This window comes from Gymnodraco acuticeps, unplaced genomic scaffold (genome assembly GCF_902827175.1).
Source record: "Gymnodraco acuticeps unplaced genomic scaffold, fGymAcu1.1, whole genome shotgun sequence".
NCBI classification, from domain to species: domain Eukaryota; kingdom Metazoa; phylum Chordata; class Actinopteri; order Perciformes; family Bathydraconidae; genus Gymnodraco; species Gymnodraco acuticeps.
In genome coordinates this window covers 2,046,230-2,058,265 of record NW_022989890.1, presented here as the reverse complement: position 1 = coordinate 2,058,265, position 12,036 = coordinate 2,046,230, and the positions used below count along the sequence as shown (strand labels likewise).

General features: G+C 38.8%; 1 protein-coding gene across 3 annotated transcripts; it reads right to left on the bottom strand.

Moving 5' to 3' along the window:
• Window positions 1-999: 999 nt before the first annotated feature.
• On the bottom strand, window positions 1,000-12,029 carry LOC117536160 (transcriptional coactivator YAP1-like). Of its 3 annotated transcripts, none has more exons than XM_034200914.1 (10): window positions 11,687-12,029; window positions 11,493-11,532; window positions 10,935-11,189; window positions 9,289-9,509; window positions 8,416-8,570; window positions 7,296-7,397; window positions 6,988-7,088; window positions 6,179-6,297; window positions 5,715-5,815; window positions 1,000-4,489 (listed from the first exon to the last, which is right to left on the bottom strand). In XM_034200914.1, exons 1-10 carry the CDS (start codon window positions 11,812-11,814, stop codon window positions 4,308-4,310), a joined length of 1,404 nt encoding a protein of 467 aa, XP_034056805.1. In that variant the 5' UTR covers window positions 11,815-12,029; the 3' UTR covers window positions 1,000-4,307. The 3 variants fall into 3 exon arrangements, with proteins under 3 accessions (XP_034056805.1, XP_034056822.1, XP_034056814.1); XM_034200931.1 differs by having other exon boundaries at window positions 10,958-11,189; window positions 11,687-12,008; XM_034200923.1 differs by lacking the exon at window positions 7,296-7,397.
• Between the last annotated feature and the right edge of the window lie 7 nt (window positions 12,030-12,036).

Genomic DNA, 12,036 nt, shown 5'->3' with positions numbered 1-12,036 from the left:
CATCATTCAGTGATTTGAAACTGAACTTTGTGATTCAGGTCCTTTTATGGTAGGCTACCCGGAAATCCCTTTTGCTTGAAATGATGCACTCAAGAGCAGGTCATTATCTACAAGCTTTAAAATGTATTACACAATGTGAATATCAGGGCACATGATTGTGTGATGGTTGTTATTATATTGACCAAATCAAGGATTCTCTAGGAAAACAAGACATTCGGACTAAAACCACCAGACTCAGGGACCGTTTCATCCCACAGGCAATAAGACTGTTAAACACCTGAACTGTTGAAACAACAACATCCAAAATATTCATCTGGCTGCTATTTTAAAATTATTTAACTACTATATCATATTCCAATAACTTGCATGTAGACTCTCATTGCACTATTTCAAACTATTTTTCTTCTTGTATTTATTATTTACTTGCACTATATTTTTCTGTTTATCTGTGTTATTGTGTTGCACTGTTGGAGAAGCCTGTGACCTAAGAATGTAATCGGCATAACTACACTGTAGCTATGTTCGTATGACAAATAAAGAACCTTGAACCTTGAGTGAATCATTCAGTGGTACTGTAACAAAAACAATGGTACTGTAAAAAGTGAATATCTTATTGTTTCATATATCTATTATTTTTATTTGAAATTGTATTATTTTATTTCTATGTGTTGTCTTTAGAGATACCGTTGAATTAATGGAAAAAACACTTCTGACATAGGTGCGAATGTTAGTATAACGAAACTGAAACTTAAATAAAAACTTTTTTAAAAGTACGTGTATCCAAATATGTACCTATGCAGAGAAGGTTTCTTAGATTAGTGTTTTGAATAACTTTGGAAACCCCTAGATAACTGCCACTTCCTTTCATACCCGACTGAAATCAACTAATAAAAGGAACATATTGTGCAAATAGAAATAGGAATACATTAGAAGCCAGACATCCATGTGCTATTTCAAAAACATACAATTGATAAGAGACACTTGAATCCACCACTCGTCAGGTATATTTAAAAGTTTATTCAACAGAAACTCCTTTAAAATGATTACAGTGAGAGTAAGAAGAAATATATTTATATAAAGCACATGCATACAAAAGGTACAAAACAAGTCTGATTGCCTCCAAATTCTCTGTAAATAAGATAATAAAAATCATTATATGTAACATACATAGCAAGTGTCATGCATGCTAAGATAAATAAAAGGCTAGGTAGTGTGTGGCATTGTGTGTATAAACAATAAGTCTCTCCAGGCCCATGGTAGCTTAATTTAGAAGATATTAGTTGACTTGGCTTTTTATGTGGGCATGACATGAACATCTCAACCTCTAAATACTGTTTAATGTAAAAAAGAAGCTGGTAAGAAGAAACGCTCTCTCCAATTGTTAACAGCTTCCAATTTAGGTAAAATATAAAACACACTGCAGAAACAACCCAGCAGGTAAAGACACAGATTATATACTTTTTTATATAGTAGTAGTAGTAGTAACTAAAAGAGGAGAATTCAAGAGCTCCGCTTTTTAATGATTGCCTTCTGTATTACAGCACCAGAGAGCTCTTGCAGTTAAAACAAAATATACCAAGAACACAGCATCCACAATTAGTATGTTGCACATATTTGCATCATTCCCACTTACAAAACAAGTCTTAAGAGTGGAAAACTTCAGCCATGGACAGAGGAAATTATAACTCTATAGTGTGGTAGCAAATTAATATCTTAATGGTACTGATTATTACAGGATTTTGCACGTTTTAGTGTATTTACAACAAATCAAAAACATTGTACATTGCTGCGATGTTGCTCTACTTTAGAAACTTGAATGTATTCGATATTGTTTCAGGATTCTTATCCATATATGTCAACAATCTGGATATGTAATAGTAGAATCTTTTAGTGTGCTTCTGTAGTGCAATTCCTTACCATTAACTGACTTTTGAACTAGTTAAGAGTTATTTACATGTGAGGGATTTTACAGTGTTACGGTGTACCTTTACATTAATGGGTTCAAATGAAAGATTGTTTTTCCCTGAAAAATATGATTGTAATATTGTACTATTCTTATTTTCATTTATATTACTTCAGACAAGTTGTGTTTCGTATAATGGATGACTGTACTGTGATCCACCAAAAACACATCGAGTTAATGAGTCAAGCAAGTTTTAGGAGTCTGCTAACTGAATGTTGGTAATAAATGGGAAAAGTATTTGACTTAATTAGATAAAAGTTTTCAAATATGGCTGAGATTCTGTTTCTTTCTGTTGAAAACCTATGACTGGAAAAATAGATACAATATGGAAAGGTAAATTATTAGAAATGTATAAAGCTATTATTGGAAAAGTGAGAAGAAGTATTGATAGAATAATTTCCATTTATGTTTCAGGAGAGATACAATATCTGCTGCACACTAAGGAGAGATAGTGTCCTTGCCCTTATGGCAACTTTGTGGCTTCGTTTCTTAAACAAAGGGTGGACATAATCATTTTACAACTGTACAATATCATGCAATCCAATACAACTAATCGCCAATAAATACTACCTTTGTGGAGCTTATATTTAATGCTGGAGTGGGAAACAATTACTAAAACACTTAAAAATAAAATGCAAACCAATTCATCAAACACTAAGACAACCTAAATATTAGTTACTTAAACAATTGTGATTTTGTCTGCAGTCATTTAGACTGCAGAACAGACTTTAATGAAATAAAAATAAAGAGCAGAGCTATTTCACACTGCAAAGTCCATAGTGTGGCTTTGGTTTGGGCTATTAACCAGAGGACCAGATGGGGAAAACCCCGTATTGTTGTTGGATTGCATTATACTGAACATGTGTTCATTAATTGTAGACATCCTCATTCCAGCATTCCTTTCTATAAAAAAAGTCCTCAAAACACACTTGGCTGCAGTGTTAGTGCCAATAGTTAAGAGTTCATCTCCTGCTGTTGCCTTCATTTCTCTTAATGTGAAGGCGGGGTTTTGATTTGTTAGAAACGAAGTCTCCACTGTGACCTCAGATCAAGCTTATCATCATATAGTAATTACAAAAAAACTCCTCCGATATTCCACACAGACTTCGTAGTGACTCTGGTTTTAATACTGTTTTTCGGTTTGTGAGCATTTTAACTTAAAGGTGGGGTAGGTAATTTTGGAGAAACCAGCTCGAGTGCGCTAGAATTTGAAAATACACAGCCGGAAAAAATCTGCCACTTCCTTACAGAGCCCCTCCTCCAACACACACAAACGCGCACATGACCAATGAGGGCACGAGATAAGTTTGTGTACAGATGGAAAGCTGACAGGCAGGTAGGCCATCCAGTTATTTTAGCCGGGCCGGCTAAAATGATTGGTCGTGCTTTTACAGTACTACGGCTTCCACAGATGACACTTTTTTATGGATTTTTTGTCAAAGCACTTCAGATATTCATTGCTATCGGGATGTTAAGAGCATTCCATGGAATATAACAAAAAGTGTATCTCGAGCCGGTTTCTCAAACTTACCTACCCCACCTTTAAAGTCTGAGTAAAATCTCTATTAGTGTTCTTGATCTTCTACTGGCTCACCACAAGGGTGCATCCTCTCACCCTGATGTTTATGTGAAGCAGTAATAGTGTGAGCTTTGATTATAAGAGCAGACATTTTTGGTTTTATGGAACCAATGTAGTGTAAATCATAATAACTTCTTTGATTGATCTCTTGCTCTCAGTCCTGATGCTTCTTAACAACATGTTTTGGACTGTGAGCATAAAGTTAGGCTGCTTAGAGGTAGTAGCACTAGATGTTGCTCTTTTTTATCCCACAAGCTAAATGAGGTAACAACGGGCAATGTGGATATGATATCCTTTAAAACAACTTTAATGCTATTTGAACAAGTCTTTCTTGCATTTATGTAAATGCTACATGAAGACTTTATTGACTTGACACTGTGTTTTAAAAGTTTACTGCAAACTCAATCACCCAAGTGGGGATAATAAAAGATAACTGCACTCTAAAATAAGCTGTGACGCACTTTACAAGATACGTGGGGAGCATCATTTGAGGCCGATGACTAAAAGGAAAGAGTGTTGTAAAAATATGGATGCTCCGTCATGCATCTCCATAAGACCAAGGCCCAAAAAGAGGAAAACACCAGCAGCTTACCACCGTCTGCGAGAGTCAGGCTTTGTCTTTCCTCAGTGTGCAAGGAGTGTTAGGGATCCATCACACAGCAGTAGCATACTCTCTCAGTGACCTTGGTCTGTACCACTTTTGAAGATTCTCCAAAATTCTCCGTCATGAAGATTTGATGATTGTTGGGTGGTGGCTGGGTGTGTCTATAGCCAGGTGAGCAGGCTGTCTCTGTCCATGTGCGACCCGGAGAGAACTGTCTCCATGTCCATCAGGAGGTCTGAACTGAGACCCTCTGGGATGCACGGCATCAGCTCCTCGCCATCGGACATCGGGAGCACAGGCATCGAATCCTGTAAGGACATCGAGGAGGTCTCCACTAAGTCACCTGGAAGAAGTCAGAGAAGAGGAATAACATTAAAACAATTATTTGAATATTAGTGTTGAGCCGAGAGAATTTGGAAGGGCATTTTCACAAAAGCATGGTCTCTCTCTTTAATACAGATGAATGTAGACCAGTGTGCAGAGGTGGTAAGTAGTGGAGTACAAATACTTTGTTACTGTACTTAAGTACATTTTTCTGGTATCAGTACTTTACGACTTTTTACTTTTACTTCTTACATTTTTAACACAAATACCTGTACTTTCTAATTCTTACATTTCCAAACAGGCTGGTTCCTTTAGTTTGAATCTGTGTTTGGTGGCGTGATCATTATTATTTAGAGTCATTGCGTGCCTATTGATTTGAACACGATCCGTGTATCCATCATTTCCTGGTCTTCTCTAAAGAAGAGGGACCAATGAAAACGTTGTCATGTTGCCGTCGTTCAGCATGGAAACATTCATTAGCTAACAATGACATTATTGTTCTAATAATATAAAGGGAGGTCAGTTACTCTTTAAAACAGTTGGTAGTTATGGGTACTTTTTACTTACATTTCGAAGCCCATACTTCTTTACTTATTCTTGGGTAAAGAAGTTTAGTTTTTAGTTTAGTTTTTAGTTTACTTTTGCCATCTCTGCCAGTGTGTTTAAACTGTATTCCAGGAAAAGTGTATGTGCATAAATAAAATGTACGATTCACGTTTGCCATCCTCCTTTAAAGGAGTCATATCATGAAAACTTAATTTGACCAGGAACTGTGCCCTAAAATGTCATTGCTTTTCTTGAATGAAACTTTGATTATTCTGCATTGTCTTTATAAAAGTTATCGATATGGGCAATAATGTTTATGCCATTAACCACTGGAAGGCATGTGCACAAGCCTGATTTCACAAACCAATTAAAAAACACCCCAATGTTCTTAGTTCTGAGATAAACAACATAAGTATCTGAACCAGTTGCTAATTAGGCAACTATGACGACTAAAGTTGAGAAAAATTCACTAAAAAGGTCGCAAATAAATCACTTCCTATGGTTGTCATATAGATTAAGATTCAACAGATACCACATCGGGACCATCCTTCTGACTTTGGTGGGTGTGTGTGTGTGTGTGTGTGTGTGTGTGTGTGTGTGTGTGTGTGTGTGTGTGTGTGTGTGTGTGTGTGTGTGTGTGTGTGTGTGTGTGTGTGTGTGTGTGTGTGTGTGTGTGTGTGTGTGTGCGCGTGCATTACCAGTGTCCATGTGATCCACAGAGCTCAGCATGTGGTCTGAGTTGCGGGGTAAGCTGCTGACACTCAGGCCGCTGTCGGTGCTCTCATTGCGAGAGTGAGCGCTGCACAAGAACACACACATTCACTTATATCCGATCATCATGTGTTAAAATACCTGAAAAGACTATCAAAAACACTGATTGGACAATTCACGTACACTGATTTTAAAGGTCTCATAGGCTATTCTTTACAAAACATAAATCATTTTCAGTAGACTTTTGGCATTGAGAGTAATATAAATATTACAATTAGGTAACCATTCTTTAGCTTTTCACTGATTATTTCTACACTGTAACTGCTTTTACTTAAAGAAATATGAATACCTTTCCTACTTTCGTCCCTTTATGAACACACCTCTGACTATTACTACAATACAATAAAAGGAGATCTTCAGTACACGGCAATATAATTGAACATGCACTCACCCATTGAGTGTTGGCTCGTGGTTTGAGGATCTGATCCTGACATCCAGAGATGGGACAAGTGTTAGTGCGTTCCTGTCATGGTCCATCCCACCGGGCATCTGGTTCCTTCCTCCTGCCTCCTACAACACAAACAAACACATATGCATGTAAAACTCAAACTGTACATTAATTGGTCACTTAATTACTGTAAACTCTGAACTAAATACATCTAAATACAATGATATTACACAATGAATAACAATAATTAAAAGGTCCCCTATTATACTTTTTTTCATCATTATATTATAGGTCTCAGATATATACAAAACATGTCTCTGAAGTATTTTGCTTGAAATACCAAACAGATCATTGTAGCATCCCATAATCCTCTCTGTTTCAAAAGTGCTGATTCTCTGTCTGTTACTTTAGATGAAAATAAGGAGCCCCTCCCCACGCCCCTCTGAGAGAGATTTGGTTAAAAACACAATGGTGCTCTAGGAGGAGATTCAGGTGATAAGGTGGGGGGTTACCTTGATTGGTGATTGGCTAATGGTTACACAAGCCAACAAATCGTTATGACATCATAAAGTGGCTCAAATCTGATCAGCTAATTTTCAGACAGGTTTTTATATAAATGGATCAGGAGGACAAAAAGAGAGAGAATCTTTTTTCCTGAAACTTTCAGAATCTCTTTACACAGAGGGGACACATGTTGATGTATAAGAGACATGAAAAAGTGGATTTTGCATAATAGGTGACCTTTAAGGCTGCTTGTGTTGTGAGTTTTAGAATGGAATGAAATGGCACATCCAAGTTATTGTATTTCTGACCTGTGTGTGTTGTGGAGGCAGGCCTTGTTTGCATCTGAGCCTTTCCTTTTCCTGCCTCTGCTGCAGTGCCAAACCATGGAGACCAGGGATCATCTTCTGGGCTGGAACATAAAAGTCATAGAAGAAGAACATTTAAAAATTAAGTAAACTTTTCCACAGGTTTATACATTTCAGGTAAACTTGTCAAAACTTTGGGTTCTTTCTTATTTTGGTTGCCAACTTGTGATGGTTGGACATTGGAACAAAATGCTTCTCATTGACAAACAAGAATTGTCAATTCAGGAGACACAAGTTTGATAGTGTGCTACCTAGACGCGGGTCGACCCATGCGGTGGTCGTATTTATGTGATCGATGTAGTACACCTCTCCATCTGCAGTCACAGCCTTCTCCCAGCCTTCAGGCAGTGGACCTGAACAGCAGTGAAAGTACACAGTGAGAAGGCAAATGGTGGATGGAGTGAATGGCGTGTGAAAGTAGAAAAGTCAAAAGATCTGGCCCACGTCCTTAAAGGTTTGTGCAGCTTTTAGTCTGCAGAGGTTTTATAATGAATAGAAGTGAAGGTTAGTGGGTAAATAGCGACAGTATATGATGTTCTGTAGGGTAAAAGTGGACCAAGCTATGTGCATCTTGCCTAAATGCAGAGGGTGGCAGAGAGTAAACACCACAGTAAATCAATGACTTCATTCTCAGTGAAAAAGAAAGAGGGATTCCAAATGTGGTTTTTTTGCCCTTGAAGGGTCTATTCAGCCAAATGACAATATAAGCAACATCTTGTTACCGATCTACTGGCCATATTATTCTGGATAATCCACAGTTTATTTATAATAATTATTAATTGCACACATTATAGAAAGTTTGCATTACTTTAGTAGAAAGTCGTTTCAATGAAACTGGTCACAGCAAAGTCTGTGGGTTGTCCAGAGTGACTGTTAAATTGTTTTGTAATACTTCCTTGTATTCAACTTGCATTAAATAATGTCTTGGCATTGGTTTCTTTGTATTCGCTCTCTCTGTTTCGGTTTTTATGAAAGCAAAACTCAAATAAACACCAAAAAGACAAGTGACAAGAGCGGAAAGACAACAACCATTTACCAAGCTATACAACCTGCTTCAAAATAAGAAAAGGGAGATGTATGAGCCCATTCAATGTACTGCAGCACTCTCATATATTATCAAGAGAGTCTGAGATTCCGATCTCTCATTTCATAGCATTATTAGTTAAACCTAGGCTTTAATCTGCAGTACGATTTATATAATTCCCACCAAAGTCACCAGAGCAATGGATGCAGACACCAAAAAGGGAAATCCTGAAGAAAACACACCCAGCAAAGACCAGGCCCCAGATGATGGGGTTAAACACTGAAAAGAAGGTCTGTGCTTTGAAGGGAAACTGGAGGGTGAGAGTGGGGAGGAGAGCAGAGTGCTACCTGTCTCTGGATTGATGTTCTGCTGTAGCGTAGTGGGAGCAGGGTTGCTGAGGGAGTGGGCGTGGATCGGAGTGCCGGAGATGGGATGCTGAGCTGCAGCCGACTGAAGCTGCGCGATTCGAGGGTCGTGCCAAGTGGTTGTCTTATCCACGTGACTGTGAACATATAACAAGTTTCAACATGTCTGCATCTGCAACCTGATGGATAAGAAGTGCAAGACACATTTTAACCTCGGACCTGCTTTACCTGTACTACCTGTAGCCTTTGACAGGAGGGAGCTCTCCACGTGCTCTCATGAATAAAACTGACTGAAACCACACAGCTTGCAGAACTAGTTGCTAGCACTTTCTGTTTGCATGCACCTGATCAGCTTGAATCCTGGTTATATCTGCAGTGCTGCGTGTCTGTTTCCCTTTCCTTTAATTATGTGCTTTCTCTAGCAAAATATTCAACAAGGATATTTTCTATAACAGGAAGATACTCCTCCTGGGGATTTTTAAATAGCTTGATGCTCCAGATAGAATACAGATTATATGAATCATCTTTATTAAGTTATATATCAAGTGAAAATGTGCTGCTACTTTGTTCTCATTAAGTGAAGATGTGATGCTTTTCTCATCATTCATTTATGGCCAATCAGCAAGCAATTTAAAGCAATCTCTCTGAGCTTTGGGGAAATGTGAGGGGTAATGTTACTATTTATTATGGACTAAAAATAATAATGAGTTGCATCCATGTACCAGGTAAGTGCCGATGAGGAAATGCAGATTTTAGAACAAGGTGGAGCTGACGCTTCTGTCTAAATAGAAAGCACTTCAGGTAACCCGCAGTGTGGCAGATCAAACACATTGATAAACAGAAGTTAGACCTTACTTGAGGAAATAACGTTGGCCAGTGGGCGTTTTGGCCATTTCCCAACCGTGGGGGAGTGGCATGTCGTCAGGTATGAGTGCTGCTGCTGCCGCCGCCGCCGCCGCTGCTACATCTGCTGCTTGAGTGGAGAGCGAGTTGAGTGGGAGGGAGGCCGGGGAGGAATGGGAACGGGCGTGCTGATGAGGAGTGAGGGAGCCGCACACACCTCCATCTGAACTGGCCTGACGAGAAACAAGCAGGGTTGACAACTCCCAAGACTACAAACCACAATCAGAAACATAAACCAGCAGGAAGAAAAGATTTGGATGGTAACCAGAGAGAGCCGAGGTGAAACAAACACTGAGAAGAAGAACAGTGAAACTGGCTGCCTTACTCTCAAATAGGGTTAAATTACTACCAAGAACTTTCACCGATTGTTCTTTTTGAAAATGGAAAAACAGATCAGTGAATAGTTTACCAGTTTTAGTGTTGATTGAATTTGACACATGTTAGGGGGTAAAGTGTTTGAGCCACATCTTCATCTCTCAGAGATTCATGGTCTGTTTGCTGGTCATGAAACAAATGACGGGAGCCAAAATCGAAATGGTTTATACCACAATCTTTTGCAAATATTTTTGCTGTTCAGATTATTGTTTTAGTTAGTTGTAATGCTAATGTTTAATAATACAAATTAACTAGAGCAAGAGTCTCACCGTTTTTGGTTTTCTGCTTACATGATAGTGGGTTAAATACATCTGGCCTGTTGGTCTTGTAAAACCCAGGACATTTGAAGACATCCCCCTGCACTGTGGGAAATATTAGCCATCATTGTATTCCCACTATTATATAAACCAAACAAACAATTATAGTAACATTATTATAGATGTAGGCTACTCCTGATTTAAAAGATGGTCTATTATTTATATTAACTACATGACCAATATAGTGCTATTAATAGTTTGTCCCTGAGATATGAGAATGGAGATGGGAAAAATAATAATGAAACCATCTTTTTATTCGTATTATTATGCAACGCAACAACTTACTAATGTCACGCAACAGGTAGTATTGGGTTGTATTGCATTGTTCTGGTTTATCAGTGTTTAATGAAGGCTACCGTCTTTACTTAATGTAGCCTAGTTGATGTACTTAGTGGCATTGGTGGGAAGTAACTTAGTACATTTACTCAAGTACTGTACTTAAGTACAATTTTGAGAGACTTGTACTTTAATTGAGTATTTCAATGTTATGCTACTTTGTACTTCTACTCTACTACAATTCAGAGGTAAATCATGTACTAATACTGCACTATATTTATTTCATACCGGTTAGTTACATTGCAGATTGGGATTAATGATGGGAAATATAGTTCAAATTTAAATCAGACTTTAGTTACACCTGGAGTAAATTCACAATCTACCCTGCAGCATACAAAGTCATTAAAACTAGCTGCACCTTTACCAGCTTTGATAACACTTTAAAGCATGATTAATTAAAGTGAAAACAAATTATATTATTCAGAATTGGACCAATTTGCAGAATGACTACTTTAACTATATTTGTGATGCCAATACTTGTTCTACTTTTATTTAAGTAACCTTTTGAATGGAGTACTTTTACTTGTAACAGAGTATTCCTACTCTCAAGTAGCCTACTTCTACTTTTACTTTTTGCAGCAGTGTTTTAGTACTTGTCTGGAGTGGCCTCGGGAGTCCGGCTGCCTGAAGAAGGAGTCCGGGAGTTTCCTCATCCTCATGGGCAGAGAGGGCGGCTGTCGGACGGACTCGCTGGGGTTCATCACGGCGTTGAACAGGGCCTCGAGCTCCGTCTGCGAGTCCCCGCGGACGTGCACGATCTGCTGCCCGGCCGCAGGCACGCCGCGGTGCGCGTCCATGTCGCCAAGTTTCGGTGTCGAAACAAATCTGTCGAAAAGTTACAATACAATAACATTAGAATAAACGCAAGGCCCGGATAATACTACATGCGCCTGAGTGCAGGAGTTTTGATCGGATTTGTTTACACTTTTAAACCCCCCCACCCCCACCCCATTTGAACTTTTGTGTCCTTGTCTGTTTGTTTCAAACTCTCACTGTTCGGAAGTCAATCAGCTGTGAAAATACGCCAAATACTCGGGTAAAGAAGTCGAAGGAGATACATTAAAAGCAGTGATCGCTGACCAAAGTAAATCTCAGCAGCGCACAACACGTTACATGCCTCCCACATACCTTCAAGCAGCCAGACCGTTTCCCCCCTCTCTCCGTATTCCTGCAGGGAAAAATAAAATTGGAGAAATCACAGCCGGGAAAACACTCACACGGATATTAATTTCCGATGCAAACTTTGATCTAAAAGTCTCTCCAAAGTGAAAAAAACCACACATAAATATGAAACTAGTTTGAGAAAGTGATTTCAGCGAGACCTCCAAACTTTTTTCACATCCACTGTTGAGTCCAGATTCATGTGATAGTGCTGAGGGGCGGGGTTGTAGAGTTTAAAGCTGCCGCAGTTGCAGGGGAAATATTTTACTCTGACATAAACCATCAACATAAGGCGTAGAAAACAAGGTTGTATGATTTATCCACAGCTCCAACTGCAACACAAGCAAGTGTCTTTACTCGTTGTAAATGCAAGGAAATCAGTGATATTAGAGTAAACTCAAAGTCTTTGGCAAGGTTTTAATTCCCCTCCGTGCAGCCTCTTAAGTTAATGCGGTTTACCCCCTGTGAGGAAAGAGGCGGAGGGCCAAGAGGTGACAGACAACCAAAGATG

Excerpts from the sequence above, each read along its gene's own strand:
- LOC117536160 (XM_034200914.1), bottom strand. The coding sequence starts at position 11,814 with ATGTTGATGGTTTATGTCAGAGTAAAATATTTCCCCTGCAACTGCGGC. Across the intron at positions 7,398-8,415 it reads GAACATCAATCCAGAGACAG|GTCCACTGCCTGAAGGCTGG; the intron begins GTAGCACTCTGC and ends ACTGCTGTTCAG. Across the intron at positions 7,089-7,295 it reads ATGGGTCGACCCGCGTCTAG|CCCAGAAGATGATCCCTGGT; the intron begins GTAGCACACTAT and ends TTTATGTTCCAG.